This window comes from Abrus precatorius, unplaced genomic scaffold (assembly GCF_003935025.1).
Source record: "Abrus precatorius isolate BTA unplaced genomic scaffold, Abrus_2018 Scaffold11, whole genome shotgun sequence".
NCBI lineage: Eukaryota > Viridiplantae > Streptophyta > Magnoliopsida > Fabales > Fabaceae > Abrus > Abrus precatorius.
In genome coordinates this window covers 26403551-26427624 of record NW_020874303.1, presented here as the reverse complement: position 1 = coordinate 26427624, position 24074 = coordinate 26403551, and the positions used below count along the sequence as shown (strand labels likewise).

Here is a 24074-nt window from a genome sequence, read left to right as displayed (position 1 = left end):
ATAATTTTGGTCACATATATTATCAAAATAGATGTTAGTCTATATCAAAAATAAAAACAACAAATTAACTATAAATTGTATTTAATAGAAAATTATTAAAATTAATTACAATATTTTACATATCTTAATAATTTAAATTATAATTGATTCATAATTATTATATTTGAATTATATTTAAAAAAATTATTACAATTAATTATATATAAAAAAATTTACATTGATAGTTATACAATATTAAGAATGAAAATAATATATTACTATAATATATAAATTTGTTATTAAAATCTTACTATAATTGTTGGATTTGCATATCTAATATATTTATACTATAATAAATAAATAAATTATAAATATTTTAAATATAAATTAAATTTGAATGTTATATTTATTTTATATATATCAAAGTTCTTCAACTTTTTAATGTTTCTTTTATATTTTAAATATTTATTTTATAATTTTGAAAAAAATTTACAATCAAATAAAGACATGAATTAATATTTAAAATATTATAAAAATATTTTTAATATTTTTAATATTAAATTTTCAAACTATATTTATTTAATAATATTTTATATTCTAATTATGTGATTATTAAAATTTTTGAGATTAAAATGAATTTTTTAATACTTTTAATTGTTTTTGGAGTATTTAATCATGAACTTACAATTCATTCTCTAATTATAAACTAAATTATACGTAAAATATAAAGTACGATAAATATATATTTTTTGTATTGATATAATTATTTATGATATTATATTCTTAAAATTAATAATAATTTAAAAGTTAAAAAAATATTTTAAATTAGAATAATTAATCATTAGTATATATTTACTTATTATAAGTTAAATTTAAATATGCTATTTTAAAATTATAAATTAATAATTTTATATATAATTTATCAACTAAAGTTATGTTAATATTCATTTCAATTTTTGAAAAATAAAAATTAAACTTCATTCAAATAAATCTTATTTAAACAATTGAGTATAATACTAAATCTTATTGTTTATTATTTTTTTTATATTTTTACTCATTATTATATACTTTTTTTATGTATTTTTATTTTCATTTTTATGTTTTTTTTCATTTTTTTAAAAAAATTATTTTTTATGTTTAAATCAACTAAAGAAAATAACAATTTTTATATTGAAGAGATGAAAAATATATAAAATATACAAAAGAATTTATATATAAAAATATATTTATTATATTTTTAAATATAATTATATTTGATATTATTTAATATAATAAAATTTTATTATTAGATATTTTTACATTTAAATTAAAATTTTTTGTTTATTTTAAAATAATATAATTTAATAAAAATATAAATAAATTTGTATAACACACAAATATATTTATTAGTTTATAATTAAATTATTATTATTAAAATTTAGAACATTTAAAATTACATATAAATTAAATTTAACTGTTATAATTATTTTTTATATATAATTTATTTTAAAAATAATTAAACCTTTTATTTTACTGTCACATTAAAAATAATTATTATTTAAATTATAATTATTTTTAAATTAAATTAATTAATTATATATATATATATATATATATATATATATATTTGTACAAATTCATGTAACGCACGTGTATATATTATAGTTTTTAACTAGAGTTAACTTTATAAAATAAATATCACATAAAGGTCTATAAATACCTGCCAAACTCAAAGACAGCACTAGCTCTTCATGCAATGCACTCTATCACCTTCCATTGTTCTCCTTAACTCATAAATAAGAAGAAAAAAAAATCAATGTTTTGACTTTCGAGCATAAATGGAATAAAAAATTATACGTGCGTGCCATTTCGCTTGTACTAAATTTATGTTGGTTAACGACTTATAATTTTTTAAGGATTGTGTATAACAGACGTGTAAAAATAAATTATGTAAAATCTATGTTACTCTAAATATAAATAATGATAATGCAGGTAATCGAACGACAATCATTCCTTAACAAATATTTTTATAAGAGAATACATTATATAGCCTTTTATTGTTTTTTCTTTGAAACAGAGTCATTGTGTTTTTTTTAACACGTGCTCTTAGTATTGGCTTTGTGTTTTTGTCGATAATGTTATCTTCTGTTGATGCCATTTTTTGTTTGTCACGGGCCGTTGTACTATTGGGCCTATGAATGTCAGTTGTAAAAAGCGTGTTCTGGCTTGGGCTATTCGGGTTAACTTTTTAAACCGATAGGCCCGAAATTTGACCCATCCAAAGTAATAAAACAAAATTAAATGTGGGGGCGAGGGTTTCAGTATACATATTAGGGTTTTCGCTTTTACCATACGCTTTCGAGTCCACCGTGCGTAGGGTTTTAGGGTTCGATTCAATGCGAGCTCCTTACTTAGCCTTGTGAATCCACCACCGCCGCCGCGAATCGTAGGCAGAAGCGTCATAGCAGCAATCTTGTAAGTTCAAACCTTCAAACTCTGTCATTATAATTCCAATTGTGTCAATCTATTTTGATGTGGAAGGCTTCATTAGCTGAAACGATAGCTTAAGGAAAAGAAAAACTAGTTACGCCTTGGCTTTAAAATTAAAGTTATGAGGTTACTTAAGTGGAATTTGGAAATTTTACATACGCTGAATTTTGTTGTGTTGATTTACTTCTATGTAGTCATTGTATGCTTAACATTTTCAAGTGTTATAATTGAGATTGAGATGATAGTAGGATGATAGGAGTATCATAGTCATAAAGATGGTATGTGCTATCGTAAGCAATATAGAAGCTTAGACTCTATTTACCCCTCTTTTCGGCTCAGAAAATTGGTGGGGTTTGAGATATATGATTTTTTGTTGGTTTATAAGTGGGTGGCTAGTCATGGAATGGTGGTGGTGGATATATGTGCGTATAGATATAAATTGGAAGTTGTTGAGGCTGAGAGTATCAGCGACATTACACATAATTCGACAGATTGAAGGTAGTAAAATAAGATGTGCATTTACCTTTTGTCTCATAGCAATGGACACGATTTTAGGATTTAGATAGAAACCTGTCGAGATTGCTGTGCAGTGTGATTGAGCAGTTCAACTGAACTGTTTGAGTCTCTCAACCAAAATTAGTGTTAAATTACTAGCAGTTGACAATTTCTGCCCCTCTATTTTGTACTCAATGATTGTGTCAAGTATGCTTATTGTAAGTGGTAAGCTTGCATGACTGATATAGTATGTTGGTTTTTTTCAATAGAATTTTTATTATTAGACACGAGCTGGAGGCACAATGAGATTGGAGAAATGCTGGTTTTGCTCTTCAACTGTATACCCTGGACATGGAATACAGTTTGTTCGTAATGATGCAAAGGTAAAGTGAAATTCATTCCTTCCCAACACTTTGGAATCATCTTCCCTTCATATTATAGAAATTTTCTCTTTTGTCAAAAAAATTTAATTCAATACCTAAATTCATTCTTACTGTCCTGCCATCCCTACTATTACCAAATGACTAATTTATGTAGTTGACTGCTCTTGTTGGATCAGACAAGGTTAAACGTTTTATGAAAGTGGGAATCCATATGACATGGCCTGAGTGGCTCAGATTTCTGACAACCATTTTCTTTGCAGATTTTTCGGTTTTGTAGATCTAAATGCCACAAAAACTTCAAAATGAAGAGAAATCCTCGCAAAGTGAAATGGACCAAGGCATATCGGCGAGTGCATGGAAAGGATATGACACAGGTTAAAACTTCAGAATTTTTAAATAATTTAATTGTCTTGGTTTTTGAGTAAACTTCTGCATTGTTTTATTTTGTTTTAGGATTCAACCTTTGAGTTTGAGAGAAAGCGAAACAGACCTGAGAGATATGACAGGAATCTTGCAGAGAATGTCCTCAAGGCCATTCCTAAGATTGATAAGATCAGAGTCAGCAGGGAGGAGAGACATCATAAGAATAGGTCCGTCTTTGACTACACCATTGTATATAATATATTGGAAAGCTTTTTAAGGTGTTTTCTTTTGGCTCTCTCTGATGATATTTTTGTATAATTCTTAAATAGGATGAAAGGCAAAAAGGAAAAGCTGCAGAGGGAGGCAGCAAGGGAGTTGGAACAGGGCATCAGTTTGGTCAAAGCTCCTTCTGTGCTTCAAGAGGATCCATCTCTCACTTTATCGAAGATCAAAGTCAAGGTTTCCCAACAACAATCAGAGGAAAATCGTCTCATGGAAGAGTGATTCTGTCGGTGCTGTACTTTATTTCTTACGGTTTAACATTTCTGGCTAGATTAGTTGCCTGTGCGGCCCAAATTACCTCTTTCCTTGTGCTCATCAATGTGAAAGGTTTTGATTTTCAAACTAGATTTTTGGATAGGCGTTTGATATGTTGTCTCTTTGATGATGCCGATGGTGTTGAGATAGCGAACCGTTTTAAAGGAAATCAGAAAGTTGTTGCAGAAGACCAAACTCGAATGTGATCATTTTAAAACTCGGAATAGCCGAACTTGCTATATATACTTTTGCTCTATGACAAGTGAGTTATCGTTGATATCACCTTTTATCAATAGTTTCAATATTTTACATAGAGTAAATTGGAGGAAAGGCAGGGGCATCAAATGTCTGAAAATATATAAGGTACTTTTGTGTTTTTTGTATTTTCAGAATTCAATAAAGCTCTCCAGTCGCCCTAGAACAAGAAGAAAAACTTCCTCAAAATAGACACAGTAGAGCGCTAATGAGAAACTAAACATAGACCTCTCCTGTAACATTGATAGAATGCAAGCTCCTACCTAAGGCACCAGGGTGCGAAAAACGCACCAAGAGGGCACCATGGTGCATAAAAACGCACCAAGAGGGCATCATGGTGCATAAAAACGCACCAAGTAGGCACCAGGGTGCATAAAAACGCACCAGGAGGACACCAGGGTGCGAAAAACGCACCAGGAGGGCACCATGGTGCATAAAAACGCACCAAGTAGGCACCAGGGTGCATAAAAACGCACCAGGAGGGCACCAGGGTGCGAAAAACGCACCAAGAGGGCACCATGGTGCATAAAAACGCACCAAGTAGGCACCAGGGTGCATAAAAACGCACCAAGAGGGCACCAGGGTGCATAAAAACGCACCAGGTAGGCACCAGGGTGGGCACCACGAGGCACCAAGGTGGGCATCAAGGTGCACCATGGTGGGCATCAAGAGGCACCAAGGTGGGCATCAAGGTGCACCATGGTGGGCACCAAGAGGCACCATGGTGGGTAGCAAGAGGCACCAAGGTGGGCACCAAGAGGCACCATGGTGGGCACCAAGAGGCATCAAGGTGCACCATGTTGGGCACCAAGAGGCACCAAGGTGGGTATCAAGAGGCACCAAGGTGTGCATCAAGGTGCACCATGGTGGGCACCAAGAGGCACCATGGTGGGTATCAAGAGGCACCAAGGTGGGCATCAAGAGGCACCAAGGTGTGCATCAAGGTGCACCATGGTGGGTATCAAGAGGCACCAAGGTGGGCACCAAGAGGCACCAAGAGGCACCAAGGTGGGTATCAAGAAGCACCAAGGTGGGTATCAAGAGGCACCAAGGTGAGCATCAAGGTGCACCATGGTGCAATGATTCGGAGAAAAATTCATTATAAATCATTCCCTTGGGGAAATGTAACGAAACTTTGCAGACACATTTGGTGTTATTTTGTGTGAATGCCTGCAAAAAATCAGGTCAAAATTCGGTCCGCCACTGAGGACGCTTCTCCAGACTACAATTCAGACGCTGAAGGCGACCGATTCTCATGGTGGGCTATTCCCGTTTCGCTCGCCGTTACTAGGGGAATCCTTGTTAGTTTCTTTTCCTCCGCTTATTGATATGCTTAAACTCAGCGGGTAGCCCCGCCTGACCTGAGGTCTCAGTGAGAGCGTTCGTTTCAACACACACAGGGTCAGAGCCTTTGTCCAGTGGAGCCACACATGATTGGCTTAGAGCATCACTCAACCACCATTTGTCACGGTGTCCTCCACCACATACTCACTTTTCAGCCAACCACGAGTCGGGGCTCGTGGGAGGCCAGCGCTTACTCCATATCAACACCCTGTGAGGCGTTGGTATGGGGCAACAAATGTGTGACACCTAGGCAGACGTGCCCTCTTAAAGATGGGAATATATTTCGATCAAATGTAACATAGAACTGCACAATCTCTGAATTGTCACAAAATTTTGACCTATAAAAAAGTTATATATAAACTGCTCAAATGTGAAAGGATGCGTCTAATATTCAGAGAGTTATTTTGTGTAGTTAAATTACACAAAGAAAATCACAATATAACAAAGCTTATTATCAAAACAAGTTTTGGTACCACAACTTGGTCCCTTGAACACAACAAATAAAAACATACAGAACCAAAAACAAAACAAATATTGGTGTTCGTCTGCATGACAAAATTCTAATCTGCCAGAGCTTATTAAAAGTGCTAACTGCTTATCTATTACAACAGTTGTTTTTTTGTAATAAAAGTATAAAGATAAATGCTAATTGTATTTAACTATAGGGAACCTACTTCGACACCATCTGGCTCCCAAGTTGTTAGGCATAGTCAAGTATGTGGCTGCTGTATATCTCCCTATTTAAACTAACAAGAATACTCTCACTGCCCCGCGTTTAAAGAAGGCTATTTTGCAGCCAAAATAAGTTGAATCTCAAATTCAGAGAAACCCAAGGACTTCTCCATATTTTTAAATGTCAAATTGATGTTCCTAGTACTAATGAATTGAATTCTAGAAAACAATTCCCTCAAAGACAGAATAAATCCTTCGAAATGAAATTTTGAAATTCAACTATTCATACATGTCATTTGTAAGTCATTCTGATTTACTAATATATTTCCTTCTGATTCACATCAGAAGAAAATATAAGTGTATCCATATAAAGCAACAAAAGCATAAGATTTGAATTTAGCGTTTTTTTGGTTTTTTCTTAGAAACTTAATGCCTTTTTTCTGTGCATCAGACAACGCGTGATTTGGTTTTTTGGGGGGGGCGGGGTTCAAAACACGTCGTCTTAATACTGGCTATCTTCAGTTAATGGCCTATTTTTTTTGTTTGTAACGGGGTTGAAATATTGGGCTTGTGAATGGGAGTGGTAAAAAATGTGTTGATAGAACTTGAATGATAAGTTGAGAGCTTAATGACCCAAATTCTAGTTCGTTTTTTCGAGTCAACGGGAGCTAAAACTTGTACTCAGGTCGATCGAAAGTTCTGGTACGATGAGAGAAATATTGAAATCAAAGGTATTCATATTTCAGAAATCGTTAACATATCAAAAACTGGTGAATTGGGTGGGTGGAGCAGAATCCGGGTCATAATCATGCTCATCAAGCCATTGGCTTGGTTTTAATACATAATCTACGGCAACAAATGCAGACTCCACACTGAAGTGGAGCCTCCAGAAACGAAAATTGCAAAGCTAGCGCTGAACAAAGCTCCGAAGCCACTACTCAGAGTTGTGGAAGACAAGTTCGTTTCTCTCTTACGGTCATGTAACACCTGCACGCGCCTTCACCAGATCCAAGCCCAAATAGTGACCCATGGGCTTTATCACAACGATTACGTCGCGCCAAGTCTCGTCACGGCGGTCGCGCGGCTCAGCGGATCGGGTCAGGCCCGAAAGCTCTTCGATAAAACGGCGCAACGAAACACTTCCACGTGGAACGCCATGTTCCGAGGATACTCCCAAGCTGAGTCTCATTCGAACGTCGTCGTTTTGTTCCGCCACATGCACCGCGCCGGCGCTTTGCCGAATTGCTTCACCTTCCCGATGGTACTCAAATCTTGCGCGAAGGAAAACGCAGTAAAAGAAGGACAACAAGTTCATTGCGTTGTTGCCAAACACGGCTTTACGTGGAGCTCTTTTGTGGGGAATGCTTTGATTGGGATGTATTCAAGTAGAGGATCCGTTGGGGATGCTTATAAAGTGTTCGGTGAAATGCATGAGAAGAATGTTTTTGCTTGGACTGCTATCATTAGTGCCTATGTTTCGTGCTGTGACATTGTTTCTGCTCGGCGTCTTTTTGAACTTGCGCCTCAGCGTGACGTTGTGCTATGGAACACGGTCGTTGCAGGTTATATCGATTTGGGTGATATGGTGGCTGCGAGAGAGCTCTTTAATAAGATGCCAAACCGGGATGTGATGGCATGGAACACCATGTTGAACGGTTACGCGAATAACGGTGATGTTGAATCGTTTGAGAAGTTGTTCGAGGAAATGCCTGTGAGAAATGTTTATTCTTGGAATGGGTTAATTGGAGGCTATGCTCGGAATGGGCTTTTTAAAGATGCTTTGGGGTCTTTTAAACGGATGTTGGTTGAAGCTGATGTGGTTCCTAATGATTTCACTCTTGTGGCAGTGCTTTCCGCGTGTTCGAGATTGGGGGATCTTGATATGGGTAAGTGGGGGCATGTGTATGCGGAGAGTGTTGGGTATAAGGGGAATTTGTTTGTTGGAAATGCTTTGATTGATATGTATGCAAAATGTGGGGTTGTAGAGAATGCAGTTTACGTGTTTAATTGTTTGGATGTGAAAGATATAATAACTTGGAATACCCTTATTAATGGTCTTGCAATGCATGGGCATGCTGCTGATGCACTGAGTTTGTTTGAGCAGATGAAGAATGCAGGAGAGAGGCCGGATGGTGTTACTTTTGTTGGTATTTTGTCTGCTTGTACGCATATGGGATTAGTGAGGGATGGGTTTTTGTATTTCCAATCAATGGTTAATGATTATGCAATAGTGCCTCAGATCGAGCATTATGGATGTATGGTTGATTTGCTAGGAAGAGCTGGTCTTATAGACCAGGCTGTGGATTTTGTGAGGAAGATGCCTATGAAACCCGATGCAGTTATATGGGCTGCGCTTCTCGGGGCGTGTAGGATATACAAGAATGTTGAAATAGCAGAACTGGCTCTTCAGCACCTCATTGAACTTGAACCCAAAAACCCTGCAAACTTTGTCATGCTTTCAAACATATACAAGGATCTTGGGAGATGGCAAGATGTTGCGCGGTTAAAGATTGCGATAAGAGATACTGGGTTCCAGAAATTGCCGGGATGTAGTGTTATTGGGTGCAATGATAGTGTGGTGGAATTTTATTCCTTGGATGAGAGACATCCTGAGACAGAAAGTATATATAGGGCATTGCAGGGGTTGACGGTTCTGTTAAGATCACACGGATATGTTCCTAATCTTGTGGATGTTGCTCAAGGAACCTGAATGATTAGATAGGTACTGTCGGTGAGCCATTCGTTATTATCTGGCTCAGCATCCAAAACACTTGTTCAATTCCACAGGCCAAAATCAATCTTTAAATTCTGGCTCCGTTTAGAAAGACTGAGGTAGTTCAATAGGGTCCTTTAATCTATGTAACGAATTTTTGAATGAAGAAATAGTTACCAACGCAAAAGCAGTCAGGCTGTATATACAATAAGACGCTGAACTCTCTACGATTAAACATTTGTTTTCTGCCGCATTATTTTTAAGAGTAGTTTCTAATGAAATTTTAATGAGGCTACGCTATTAATGAACACTAAAATCCTGATTCTTCAATACTACTTGGTTCTCAGACTTAGTTAATGCCGTGCTAAGATAAGTAGCTTTCTCCGGCATGTAACTATTTTTATTGGATTTGGCAGTAACTTCATGATCTATGATTTATAACCACTTCTCTATAATTAGTTGCTGCAAAAGAATTAGGCATAGGACAAGTGGCTCTCTACCCTTTGCAATCAGGATTATAAACAGCATATTTAACTTAGACTTCTTGCAAAATTTTAATTTTAGTTTTTGACTAAAATTTTATGTAATATACATATCAAGAACTTTAATTTTTATAGACAAATATCAAGAATTTGATATGTTAATTTTGTATCTAACCCGTCTAAATTGAGAATTGAGATAGTTTATAAAATTAAGGAATATAGATTCATTTATATTAATTTGATAAAATATATTAATCAAATAGATATGTCCTATTTTCTTAGCTTACACATTTTTAAAAAAAAAGAAAATTAGAGAAGTTGAATCCATTATTTATGGGCCGTTTTATATTTCTTCCCTGGGCTAGGCCCATTTTGAGGAGAGGCTCAGCGAGTGTTCGAGGGTAGCGCGGGTTTTGCAGAGGGTTTTAGGGTTAGATTCAATGCAAGCTCCAATTCAATGCTCAGTGACAATGGCAGGAAGATCAATAATCGTTCGCACCTTATGCAGAGCTTCTTCGAATTCGATGCCAAGGAGAGCCTCTTTCCCATTGCGCGCTTCAAATTTCACTCCTCGCCATAACCCTATTGCTACGCCAAGCTTGTTCAGAAGAGAATTGAGCTCGTTCAAACCCTTACACACTGCGATTGCATCCTCTTACCTCGTCTCCAAGCTTCCCTGTGAAGCCAGCACTTCCACCGAAGGTCTCTCTCTCTTTCTCTCTCTCTCTCTTAGTGATAACAATTTTACTCTCTGCCTTGTAACGCTCTCAAGTGTTATAGTAGAACTGATATTTAGCCATACAAATATTGATAGATGATTGACGATTATGCTGTTGCCTATAAGCTTGAATAATCAAACAAAAATCTATGATACGATGTTTGAACAAGGTTTTAAGAATAATAAGAATGCAATATTTGACTCTTTTTACTTCTCTGGTAACTATGGAGAGATTGGTATTTAGATTACCTTGCTAATGTTGTTCCAGAAATTCATTCGATTGTAAACAAAGAGTGTGTTTGAAAATGTTTAATCAAGTGTTTTTTCAATAAGCTCCTTTTAAATGATGATTTAGGATAAGCGAAAACAACCTATTTTGATAAGCTATATCAAAAAGCTTTAAGCTAAAAAGAGTTTACAGGAATCATAAGTTATTTCCATAAACTGTTCTTCTAAATGGGATCTAAATAAATTTAGATTAGCTTGAATAATCAAACATGGATTGGTTTGAGTTTTTAGAATTAAGGGATTGTTGAGCGTATGGCATTTTTGTTTCTCTTTGGTGACAGTGAGATTTGCTGGCTATATCAGTCCTATCTAGTAGAGGCTGAAACGCGTATGAGGAATCCCCTTCTGTAATTCCTAAAGTGCTGAGTTTTTTGTTTTGAACCCGGCGCCTCTTGTTTATTAAGAATTTCAAATTCAGTTTTCTGGATTAACTGCCTAGCAGGTTTGCTACATTCCTTCATTGAATTGTTAGTCTTTGCCTGTCTTCTACTTCTGTCACTTTGGTTTGATTGTAAATTTGTAACTTTGATAAGTCAAATGATGTTTTGTACCTTTTATATTAACTTTGAAAGAATTATTGTGCGCATCATTTGAGAATTGCATATGAACAATTGAATTAGATTGCTTCCTCTGGAACCATGAGAAAGTAAAGATAATATTGACGTATAGTATTTTGTGGTAAGGCATCAGATTAACTATTACCTTGTTGCACTTTCTGTAATATGAATGGTATAAATTGAAGAGTAATACATGGAAAATTTGGTGAAGTAAAAATCATATGTCCTTCATGTGTGACCTGGGACTGTGCAGATCGTGTTTGGGGTAAATTTAGTCAAATTAGCATATTCGTCATTTCTTTTCCATGTCTTGATTCTCATAACGCGTAAACACCTTGCCGTGGCCCAATGGTATTTTTTTGTCATCTTATAAATATAAATCGGAGATAGTATGTTGGGGGAAATTGTACTTGTACTTGATTAGGCTTCTGCTAGATGAAAATTGGTGAATGGTACCGGCAAATTTACTGCTTGCAGTGAATAATGCAACTAATGTTTTAGTTTAGATTTTGGTAGGATTGATTTCGAAAGAATTGATATTAACAAAAATGATGTGTCTAGAAAATAAATTTTAAAATTGAATATCGAAGATTTGATCTTGGAGGGTAAGTAGAATCGCTTGTCGAGTGTAATTATTTATGATTTTAAAAGTTTTATAGGTTCAATTTAATTTATTAAAAATCTAGAATCTTTTTACTTATCTCAAAATTAATAATCTAATAGCAAAACATATTCTTATGACCGGATTTGAGACGTTTTGATTTGGTATTCATTTATTTATTTAATAACTCTTCCGTAGAGTTATACTAGTCTAGTAGGTAATAGCTTGTTTGGAAAAAAAAATCGTGGAAGACTTAAAATTCACGTCGAAGGAAGAAAATGTGATTTTGGTTGTTTAAAATCAAATTTAGTTTTACTCCTAAAAATATGTTTGACTAAAAATGTAAAGAAAAAAGGTGGTTTCGTAAGCAGTTGACAATGTCATACTGAATTTTTATATAAGCTTATTTTTAAGTGAAAACTTTTTAACCGTGAATTATTGAACATAAAGTTTTATATTCAAAATTAATTTTACTCGTTTAAAATTAAGTTCACAAGTCCTTGTTCAAATACATACTAGGTTGTTCACCAAAAAAATAAAATAACTAGGTTGAATATTGAAATTGCCATAATGGTTGATTCACTTAAATGCTCCGAATCCTTGGTCATTTATTCAAGTTTTATGGGAGTTTTTTAATCAATTGCTATGAATTACTCTTCCATCAGGATCTTTGCTCTCTCTCTCTCTCTGTGTGTAAATATATATTATCTTTTTGTTGAATTGATTTGCTGTACTATTTTTTATAACTTTTAAGCCATGGATTGGCTACTCTATTAAGAGTACACATACTAAACATGGTGCATATATTATTTGATCCGTATCATCACACAAAACTGGTTGTTGCCGACATTATGAGGTATTGGTTTTCTTTAATCCGGACGGGAAAAATTTGATGGTTGAAGAATTCATAGGAATTTTAAGTGTCATTTTCATCAATCAAATTAAATGTAAGTTTACGTTAACAAGCAAAGGACTTTCGCCAAGCTTCTAAGAAACAATATAACCCCAACAAAGCATACATAGATGTTTTAAAATTGTCTTTCAAAATAAGACATTTATTATTTAGATCGTGCGTTGCATTTTTTACTCACTTCTAGGGGAGATTAGCTTGAAAGACTAAAATTGCACATGCTTAAGGAGATCAGATGTCATTTTAGTCTTGATTACTAATGATACTAGACAATATAGTTTATGAACACGTCTGGACCCACCGATATATACGGATCCTAAGAATTTAGGTTCCTGGATTTTGTCTATGACTTTGTATCATCATTTTTCTTTCGTCTTTCAGTTTCAATGTCTGAATACTGCAGCAAAAAAATGGCAACGAACAGAAATAGCTACTATTTATTCCATTGTTAGTTGTAAGATGACAACCACTGAGAATTACTTAATTTAAACTGATATCTTTGCATGATCATCAAGTACAAGTTGCATAAGAATACTTTCAAGTGTCTATTTTAATAAAATGAATCACCAAATTCAAATAACAAAAGCAATAAATCTAATTAAGAGAAAAGCAAAACTAATTGTTTTGTTTTCCATATTATTGGTTAACAGCAATGGATTGTATTGGTTTGATTTCCCTTTTAGTTTTTCTTTTCCTTTTAAATTCTTGGTCCACTATCAGAAAATCATAGTTAGTACCCAAACCATGTTGGGAATATGCTACTGACAAACGTATATCTGAAGTTAGTCATGTTCATTGTTTGAAGAAAACGCTTGGTATTATTGCCAAAAGTAGAGAAGTCCGTTTCTTCTGCTCTAAACTTTTATGGATTGCATATAATACATACACAGACATTTATTTAATGTAGTTTCAGAAGCTAACATCATGAGCATTGAGCTTTTTGCTTAGCTGAAACCTTGCCTGGAAAAGATTGTGGCTCTGGCCCTGAGTCAGTAAATGTGGCTTTCGTTATGTATACAGCCATGGCATCGGGTCATTTGCATTAAATACGAAGTTCCTCTAAATTAAATGGTCCAGCATAAAGTCCACGTGACGTAACATTAATAACCAGAGATTGTTTAGTACTTCAACAACCATAGTGTAAATACAAAACCCAAAAATTGCTTCTTATTCAGTGCATTATAGTACAGTCAACGAAACAGCTTTTTGTTCTAATGATTTTAATAAGACAGATTGTTCTCGATATTAGGACAAGTATAAATTAAAAATTATTGCGTTCTTTTATTAGGATTTTTTTAAAGACAAATGTTATTTACTGTTCAGAGGGTATTGATTAACAAGTTAAATATGATTATTTTTGTTAATATTATAATAAAAACATCTTTCATGATTTTTTATATGGTTTAACACAATTTTTAACCTCTCCAGTAAGATCCTTTTTTGAATAAAGCATGATGGAAAATTTAGTGTATTATATTTAGGTTTAATTCCTGTACTTTATAATTATGCGCAATTATTGCGACTGGCACATGAGCCCTGGCTCACATGGAAAGGGCAATGGTTCTTTTAAGAGATCCAACTGCCAACCATGGTTTCGGCCTGTGAGAGACAAATTTCCCATTTACGCTCCGTTCCGCACCCGCCCCACACACTGTTTGTTCTAGGGCCTTTTTTTTTTTTTAATAAAATAAAGAATCATTTTGTTTAAATAAACTGAATTAAATATGGATTGGACTTTTTTAAAACAAGGAAAATATGTTTTAAAAAAAATACTGTTATGTTTAATTTTAATCTTCCAATAAAATTGTTGATTAGATTTTCTCTCACATCTCTTTTTTTTTTTTTCTTTCTCAAAGGGTGTAAAAACTCCAATTTATTAATGAAAGTTTAAGTAGGACCACTTAATCATAGCTTAAACAATCATCGTTAATATTCTAACAATCAATTGTTAGAATAGTTTTCGTTAATATTTTTTTTTATCTACTAGAAATTATATCATTTGTATAGACATGGTGAATTAACGCTTACAATGTGATGCATTATTCTATTATATGATATCGATGATAAATATCATTTTTTATGTCAATACAATTATTTGTTAGTGTGATATATTATAGTTAATGTGTACTTGCAATAACTCTATGATTATTTTTATTTTTATTAGACAAATTTTATATCAATAAAGGCTTATCTAAAGTTAAAATTTTAGGATATAGTTTTTTTTTGTAGTACATACAGTGTTTCAGATATATTTAGAAAAATAAAAAAGAAGAAGCATATACTTAGCGACAAAAATATGAGGTTAGTCAGAACTTAGGACAAACAACTTAGAAGAGGGCATTTTGTATATGTACTAAGATGATTGATACTTTAGGTCTTCAAATAAAATAACCCTCGAAAGAATTTGACAGAAAATTTTCTAGATTAAGATAATCAAAACTTCACGTCTAAAAACAAATGGCCACTCTGTCATTCGTTTTGCACTGTATATTCACTCAAGAGAAATAGTTGACTGTGTATTTGTCTTTATCATTCTCATCACTTGCAACTTGTTAACATGCAGATGCAGTATTTAATGTTGCTTTTGGAGCAAGTTTAATACTTTTTTTTTCAGTTTTAATTACCCATCCTCAGTGGACTTTGATGGAGGATATCATCAACTCATTAATTACCAATATTCTTGTTATTAGATACAGCTTTCTTCATGTTCCATTAAGATGTGAAGGGGGATGGGTCTATGCTTTTAACTTCATTGCTTTCGGGTATTTTCCTTAAAAAAAGTTTTAATGTAGACAAAATCAACTATAAACACTAAATTCATAATTAAAAATGTGTAATATTGTGTCTCATATTAGAAAACTATATTTTTATTAAAATATCTTTATATATCCTAACTAATTATTTATTTGAGTTTCTATAATCAAATGCACGTATATATAAGAATTACTCGTATATAAGTCAAGAGAAGTCGAAATGGAATCATGCAATTTTTCCCCAGTAAAAGATTCTTCCACCTTCATGGACTTTTGGCTGATGATAATTTTTTTGGTATTACATAAGGCCAAGACACGATAATTTCCTTTTAAGTTGGATACTTTATCCCTTTTGAATTGTCACCCTAGCTCACGTTTAGTTGTATATCACGCTTTTGAATCTTCGTTCACCTAATGTTAAATTAGCATTTGAAAAAAGAAGAAAGAAGAGGAAATTGGTGGGATCCAACTCGTCTTCATAGCCATTAGTTACAATTTAATTCGATCTTTTGGAAGGAGAGAAAAGAAATTCACGAATCAAATCATAGTATGAACTTACCAAAAGTTGGAACCTATATAATATATATAGGATAAGTTGGCTATACGGTCATTCCAATATAGTATTAATTAAGCAAAGGGCGTAGAGAAATTGAGAGAAAAATCGTATAATCTGGGAGGAGTATGGTTGTTCGTATTTTATTCAAGGGGAAGTTGAAAAGCAAAATGTGTTGATGCAAAGCCTTTCTGACTGGGAGTTTGAAAAAGGAATAATGTTATTTCAACAACTATTATCATAGCACATTTTACAACAAATAGATAAATAGAGAGACATGTGTTGTGAAAAAAAAGAAAAGAAAGAATTTTGTTAATCTACGTACATAAGATTAAATTTAAGCATTTAAAAAATAGTAAATGTGTGATAAATGTTTACTTTTTCTATTAAGAAGAATGGCATGCATTCTTATTCGCCATGTACAGTTTAGTTTTTTTTTAATTCTCCAAATTATCTACTAAAACTCATGTAGCTACGTCACCAACTTTCTCACTGCTGCATTTCATTTCATTTAGTTATTTTACCTCTCTATGTTACTACACTTTACAGTGAGAGTGTGTAGATTAGTTTACATAGATAGAATCCTTACGTTTACCATAAGCAATCTAAAATTTTGGATTCATAATGAGGGTGCTGCTATAATATACTTTGATCTTTAATGAGGAAGCTGGGCATGCTCCATGACCAGACTTGATGGGGTCCATAACACAAATTATGCCTTCAAACTTGTAACTTAATGCAGAAAGTAATGATGCCCCTGTTGGCTGTTTTATGTTGTGTGTATGACACATTCTCCCATTCTTTGTCCATTCCTCATTTATTTCCTCTCTCATTTCACAACATTTTTATGCATTATGCCACTAAAACTTAACCCCCAACACAAGATACCGTGTGTTAGATTAAGTTTTTTGTATTATGATTTCATGAGAGAATTTTAAAAAAAGGTTATTATTATATATTTTTTGAAAATTGTTTGAGGACTTTCTATTGTGTTTCATTTTAGTTATCCTACAAATCATTCCAAGTTGTTGAATTTGGATTCATTCTTACCTCTCCTGCCATGACTTTTTGGCAGCCAAAATCTTGACTGTGCATTACATTCTTTCTCTTTCTCCATTTTTATGTAATGACCAATTCAATGCCTGAGATCTTTGCAGGATATTAACTGGACAAGAGAGGATATGAAATTAACATATATATCTTATTGTAATTATTCATTAAATTATTTGTTAAGTAATTACTTAATTAGTATCCTTGAAAGTCTCCTTAGTAGGACTACTTGTACTTTTTTACAATGTAATAACATTATGAATTGATTCATATTAACAAAAGTAGTAATCACCCTCCTTTATAATGACATTAAATATTTTACTCTTGATTTTATTATCTATGAGAGTAAATAGATGGGAAAAATTGTGAGAAATTCCTTACCTTGTCTAGCTATTATCGTGCTTTTAATCATAGATGCGTTGGGAGTATGAGTTGGTGGGTCTAAGGGTCAAATTTATTTTGTGGGCCAACATTTATTCATGGTTCCCCACTAAAAGGCAATATTCTTTCATGTTTTTGGTTAATACAAAAAATAGCTAAAAGAACCACAAATATATCTACAATCCCATTTCATTGTTTGTTTCAGGCAATCTCAAATCCCTACCAGATTTTTGAGGTTTTGATTCCAGTTTATGTGCTACTTGGAAATTTTAAGATGCTTTAAAGACTCGTCCAGAAAATTAGGCTTGATGGTTAACTTAGATTTAAAAGAACTAAGATTTTGAATCGTTGTTTGACACGTAGTATATGATTCTAACAAAACTTAAATTCCTTGCTACGAAGTGATTAACGTTGCTAAATACTTAATTATTAGTAGAATCAACAAAGCTTTCAAGTTAGCTAAGCCGTACCCGCGTTTGACGAACACTAGTTATACTAATTGTCAAACAAAAAAATGAAAAAAAAAGGTTCAATCATTGTTTTTAAATTATTTCAATATCTTAATTATTTAAATAATTTACTAACAAACTATATATATCATAATTTATCGATGACATTGGTCTTCGTAAATTACTCCTAACATTTTCTCCTTAATTGCTGTCCTTCTTTAATTCCCAAAATCCCACGCAAAGGATAATACTATTTTTTAATAGTTTTTTACGTTATTGAAAAAATATATATTGTCAGATAAAAAAATTATATTAAATTGCATTAGAAATAATAAGAGAATGCAAGAAAATTTTATGAATATTGATTTCCATTTGTGTATATAATATTACATTTAATTTTTAAATATTCTAATAATACAACTAAAAGCAAAGCATGATCATCATGTCACAGAAAGTACTGTAAAGAAATAGCAGGTAGGAGGAGGGTAAACTTTTCCGGCAAGCCCTTTTTTCTTCTTTTTCGACTTTTGAATTGTAGTATTAACTGGCAAAACAGATTAAAAAAGCAAAGCACCTAGGTTTCTGTCTCAGTCTTCTATTCTTTTCCTTAAGATAAGATGCATATTATTTTTATAGGCATAGGTATATATTATAAGGTAAGCAGAGAATAGAGGGTCATGTTAGTTAAATGAAAGAAATTAAATGGTAATGGTCCAGTTAGGGAACAATATTCTCTTCCCTTTCCTGGCTCATCTCATTGATTCACCATTTTCCCCTTCAGAAACCCAAAACACTTCAAATGCAGTCAGCACCACCATCTTCCAAGAACTCTTGATTTCTCCATATTAGCTGAAAAACAAGAAACACCCAACACAAACCTGCTTCAAAATTTCAGATCTTTACTTACCCCTCTAGTTTCTTTGCTCAATTTTTTATGCAAAAATGAACGTGTCAGATATAATTTCTTGTTTTAGTGAGCACTCAGTGAATGTATCACATTCCTCATGTTCTAGCTACTCAAGCAACACTTGTATATCTCCAAGCCTTGCACCTTCAACCCAAAATTCAGTTTCTTCTGTGTACAAAACCACCCTCTCCAACCAAAAGCAGGTTTTGATCACAGTCACTTGGTGTAAGAGCCACTCCAATCAAGGACTCACCATAAGCTTTGGTGAAGAAAACCTTAACCAAGTAGCATCATCTTTCAGACTCAACACCAATTCACGTTTTTTAAGGAAGAAAAAAGGAAGCAGGCTGGTTGAATCTGATGAGTCAAAGGTTGAAGTTTTCTATGATCTTTCAAATGCCAAGTATGACACTGGCCCTGAACCTGTTGAAGGGTTTTATGTTGCAATTCTCATTGATGCAGAAATAGGCCTCATTCTTGGTGACATGGCAGAAGAAGCTGTGATCAAGAAGTTCAAAAGTAGAACACTTTTGGCTAAGGTATCACTGTTATCTAGGCGTGAACATTGTTCAGGGAACACTGTTTACACAACCAAGGCTCAGTTCTGTGACACTGGCACATGGCATGACATTTTGATCAGATGCAGCGGGGAAAATGAGGGCTTCAAGTACCCGGTTTTGTCTGTGTGTATTGATAAGAAGACAGTGATTCGTGTGAAGAGGTTGCAATGGAATTTCAGAGGCAACCAAACAATTTTTGTTGATGGGTTGCTGGTTGATTTGCTTTGGGATGTTCATAACTGGTTTTTCAACCCTTCTTCTGGCTATGCAGTGTTCATGTTCAGGACTAGGAGTGGCTTGGATAGCAGGTTGTGGTTAGAGGAGAAGAGTGCCCAGAAAGATAAAGATAGAGTTGAATTCTCCTTGTTGATCTGTGCCTGTAAGAACACATAAGGAAACTTGTTTATCTTAATTTTTTTAATCTTTTTTCTTGTATTTTTTATTTTATTGATGATTTAACTCTTTGTTTTTCCTTTCCCCCCTTTCTTCTTGAAAGGATACAAACTAATTCTTTTTTATCATAGGAAACAAAGAAAATAATTTTAGAGTTGAAGAAATTTGAGTGATATTAGAAACAATTGGCTGTGCTTGTGTCCTTCGTGTTTTTCTTTTTGGACCTGAATGAATGGTACTGATACTTTCGAGTTTTCCTTCATTTAAAAGTGCCCAATACTAGATTTCTACCAACCATGCGAAACGAAGTACTGGTCATTCCTAAGTTTTTGTTTTTGTTTTTATCATTGTTGTTACTTGTATTATTATTATTATTTTCAAGGAAGAGAATCCAAAAAAGAGTTATGGATTAAGACATGAATATCAGTGAAGATTTGCTAAAAGGGAAATTGAGATCTTGGTAGGCATAGTTGAATTGCTTTTAGCCTTTGTAGGAGAATAAAGTTGAGAATCTTGCAAGTGAACAATAACTTGACCACATTATTCCCCCTTGCCCTTTATAATTTTGTTTGTAGCTGTTCACTGTAACGTTGTAGAAAACACACCCAAATGATAACTATCCACTATGGAAACAAGTAACCGACAAGGTATGATTTATTTCCATTTGCTTCTCAGAGCAATTTAAATGTAATCAAGCTTATAGCAATGTACATAGCACTTAGGCATGAGCAATTTGATAAGGAAAATAGTTAAGCTAAGCTTAAATGGGTCACTTTCATAATCAAATAATTCGAACCATGCTTTAAAAGCATTTTAAATAATTGTCTAGTTTCTTTCTGGCATGGTGGAACCTTGCAATACGATGATGGTCTACTCCTATATCCTTAGACCCCTTGTGATTGCCACAATTTAACCCATTTATGTTTTTATTCTGAAATACATGGAATAAAATAAGACATTTGTTTTTTTTTTCTGTCCATTTTTCTCTCCTAATATTGCAGATATCATCTTTCATTAATGTTTTTCTGAATATGTAATTATAATAAGAACCAAAGAGCATGCTTTCCGTTTTCAGTTAACTGGAATGATATACCATTGGTTAATAATTGTGGAAGATATATTGCCTTATATCACGTTGAAAATGAAACCCGCTCTGTACCCATTTGCACAATTTACAAAATCAAATCAAACCAATGCATGCTTTCACAATATTCATTGGTCATATTTACATTACAATGTTAAATATTTATATTACCTATACCTTTTGGTTTAGCAATGCTCTCGGAATTTCCCAGCACCTATCCTAAAAACATTCCCACAACTTATAAATTCAAATCAGTACATAAAATTCAAAATTTTGGATCATTGTTGGTGCAATGACATTTTTTATTGTCACGTTAGTTTACTACTGGGGAATGTCCTCCACATCATTTGCTACCCGTTTTACACACATTTGGGCAACTTAATTATAATCAGTCGAAATGTTTATGAAACCATTTAACAAAAAAATCTTGCACTGGAAAAATTGAAGACATGAAAAGGAATAGACGGCCTTTGTTCCTGGGTTTCTCTCCACTTCTTGAAATAGATTTCATATGTAGGAATGTTAGTCCAAAACTGTCCTTTTGGACCACAAATTGTACTTTGACCTTCAATGGACTGGGCCAAACTTGCAACATCTAATTTCCAAAATATTGGTTTGTTGTTTTTGCATTATTCTCTTTTTTTCAACTGTACCACTCCATTAAAAAAAAAAAATTGAATGTACCAATCACTTTCAAAATTTAGGTAAGATCTTGTAAGATTCACTCACACCCTGCAAATGAAAAGGGTTGTTGGTTACCAATTTAACTAATGCATATAACTTATAAATCAAATATACATGGTCTTATCAATAACTCACAAAGTTTATCATATTAGAAGTTATATTTTGAATAGTTGAGTTTATCAGATTAGAAGTTATATTTTGAATAGTTTTTGTACTGAATAGGGAACTGCTCGGTCCTACATATAGAAAAAAGAAACTGAGTACCTATTCGACCCAGTTTGATCGAATACCTTTTGTCAGGATTAGAAGGTAATTAACCCAATTAAAGGTAATAATTAGAGTATTATTTACTTTAAAGTAAAAGGCCAAAATTCAAGGCTGACTCAGCAGGTCCATTAGCCCATAACAATTCCTATAAAAGGAAGATAGAAATTACAGGTAAAAAGTTAACTTTTCATTATTAAATAATATTTATTGCTCAGAAGCGAATCCTGACTTCAGCATCGGAGTGTCTTTTGCAAGTATCCTCCCTACATCAGCGACAGTCAGAAGGACGTCATCGTTTCAAAGCAGAGACTTGAAGACTAGTGTTTCCATAACAGAAACATTTTGGCGCCCACCGAGGGGCACAATTGCCTTGCTTTTTCGATTAATATGGTACTAACAAGAAGCTAGTAGGATGGACATGTTCAGCAGGGGGGAACTTCTCGGCAACAGCAAGAAGACATCACACCTACCCAACTAACACCTGAGGTTCTAGTGGAAGGAGGAACCGACGAGGGCCTTTTAGCGGTGTTAATGCAGCTTAAAATAGAAATAATGGAGATGAAAAAGGAAAGGGAAAAAGATGACCTGGAGCTCTCGATCCTGAGAAGGGAAAATTCTCACTTAAGAGAAGAAATAAGAACACGCATCCCTTCCCAAACTACCCCTCTCGCCTAGGATCAGGGGGAGTCTTCGGCGTTACACGAGAAACCGAAGCTAATTCAGCAATCTAAAACCAAGAATGACCGAGATGAGGTACTGAGTCGAAGCCCGTTTTCACATCATATCTTGGATGCTAAACTACCTGACAACTGGAGAGGCCTAACAATAGAAAAATATGATGGCACAGCTGATCCCGAGAAACACTTGGATGTTTTCACAACCCAGGTCGGCCTGTACACAGAAAATGACTTCTTATGGTGCAGGATTTTCCCCACTTTGCTAAAAGGACCAGCTCTCACTTAGTTTACCCGACTTCCCCCCTCATCTATTGACTCCTTCATAACCCTCACAAGATGGTTCAATTTGCAGTTCGTCACAAGCCGATCTCACCCCTTGACATCCATGGCACTTGTCAACATTCGTCAGGAAAAAGGAGAATTACTTTGAGCGTTCATGGAAAAATTCGACAAAGTGACCCTTTCCATCCATAATCTGGAACCAGCCATGGCCATGCACCACCTTACAACGGCTCTTAAGCCCGAGCCTTTCGTTAACTGCATTTGCAAAAAATCACCAGCTGACTTGGATGAATTAAGGAGTCGAGCTACAAAGTATACGCAGATGGAGGAATTAGCCGAGTACCAAAATCAAATTCGGATAAACAAAAGAGAAACTTTTAGACCTCGGCAAGAAAATAAAAGGAATGAACCCGAGAGGCCGCCCAGGGCGCCTAAATGCCCCTCTTACACCACACTCAACACTAACAGATCCAAGGTACTTGATCAGGCCTTAGCAACAGAAATCTTGAGTATGCCTAGACGTGCCAACACACTCCCTCGGGTAGATAAGAGCAAATCTTGTCGATATCATCGCAATAGGGGTCATACGACAGAGGAGTACACGGCCCTAAAGATAAAATTGAAGATTTGATCAAGGACAGGCACATTAGAGGATTTGTCCAAACAAACCCCACTAGTTATGCCGAAAGGAGGAGAGATCGGTACCCCTAATCCTCAAGAAGGTACGAGGATAGGCAACCCAAATAACAGCGGAGCCGGTCACGAGAATCTCCTGTAAAACGATATGAAGAAAGAGAAATATACTTGAAGAGAGTTATTAACACCATAACTGGTGGGTTTGCAAGTGGAGGACCCACTCATTCGGCTAGAAAGAGACACCTCAGACAGGTCCGCTCTGTTAATAATGTTTCATTAGGCAGTAGAATCTGAATCCCACCTATCACATTCACAGACGATGACTTTCAAGGAGTGGACCCGGTACAAGATGATCTCATGGTCATTAGTGTAAATATTCTTAATTGCACCGTCCGAAAAATACTAATTGATCAAGGGAGCTCGGCCGATATCCAATACTGGAATACGTTCAAGCAGCTGGGCATACCAGAAGAAGAGCTTAGAGAATATCACGAACCACTAGTTGGTTTCTCTGAGGAACGAGTAGAGACTCGAGGATGTATTGACCTGTATACCTTATTCGGGTCAGAGTATGAGGGAAAACGTATCAAAGTCACTTATCTAATGGTACACTCGAATATCTTGTATAATAT

The 24074-nt window shown here is 34.3% G+C and overlaps 3 protein-coding genes across 3 annotated transcripts; all 3 read left to right on the top strand.

Annotated features, from left to right (window-relative positions):
- Positions 1-2278: 2278 nt before the first annotated feature.
- On the top strand, positions 2279-4504 carry LOC113854988 (probable ribosome biogenesis protein RLP24). The gene is made up of 5 exons (XM_027486380.1): positions 2279-2433; positions 3213-3326; positions 3587-3700; positions 3780-3916; positions 4019-4504. The coding sequence occupies exons 2-5, from the start codon at positions 3246-3248 to the stop codon at positions 4191-4193; spliced, it is 507 nt and encodes a 168-aa protein (XP_027342181.1). The 5' UTR covers positions 2279-2433; positions 3213-3245; the 3' UTR covers positions 4194-4504.
- Positions 4505-7186: 2682 nt separating this feature from the next.
- LOC113854987 (pentatricopeptide repeat-containing protein At1g08070, chloroplastic) lies at positions 7187-9433 on the top strand. Its single transcript, XM_027486379.1, has one exon. It carries the CDS (start codon positions 7654-7656, stop codon positions 9205-9207), a length of 1554 nt encoding a protein of 517 aa, XP_027342180.1. The 5' UTR covers positions 7187-7653; the 3' UTR covers positions 9208-9433.
- A 9440-nt stretch (positions 9434-18873) lies between these two features.
- On the top strand, positions 18874-19812 carry LOC113856459. The gene has a single exon (XM_027488276.1). The coding sequence runs from the start codon at positions 18895-18897 to the stop codon at positions 19810-19812; it is 918 nt and encodes a 305-aa protein (XP_027344077.1). The 5' UTR covers positions 18874-18894.
- Positions 19813-24074: the final 4262 nt, after the last annotated feature.

Excerpts from the sequence above, each read along its gene's own strand:
- LOC113854988 (XM_027486380.1), top strand. The coding sequence starts at position 3,246 with ATGAGATTGGAGAAATGCTGGTTTTGCTCTTCAACTGTATACCCTGGA. Across the intron at positions 3,327-3,586 it reads TTGTTCGTAATGATGCAAAG|ATTTTTCGGTTTTGTAGATC; the intron begins GTAAAGTGAAAT and ends TTTTCTTTGCAG. Across the intron at positions 3,701-3,779 it reads ATGGAAAGGATATGACACAG|GATTCAACCTTTGAGTTTGA; the intron begins GTTAAAACTTCA and ends ATTTTGTTTTAG.
- LOC113854987 (XM_027486379.1), top strand. The coding sequence starts at position 7,654 with ATGTTCCGAGGATACTCCCAAGCTGAGTCTCATTCGAACGTCGTCGTT.
- LOC113856459 (XM_027488276.1), top strand. The coding sequence starts at position 18,895 with ATGAACGTGTCAGATATAATTTCTTGTTTTAGTGAGCACTCAGTGAAT.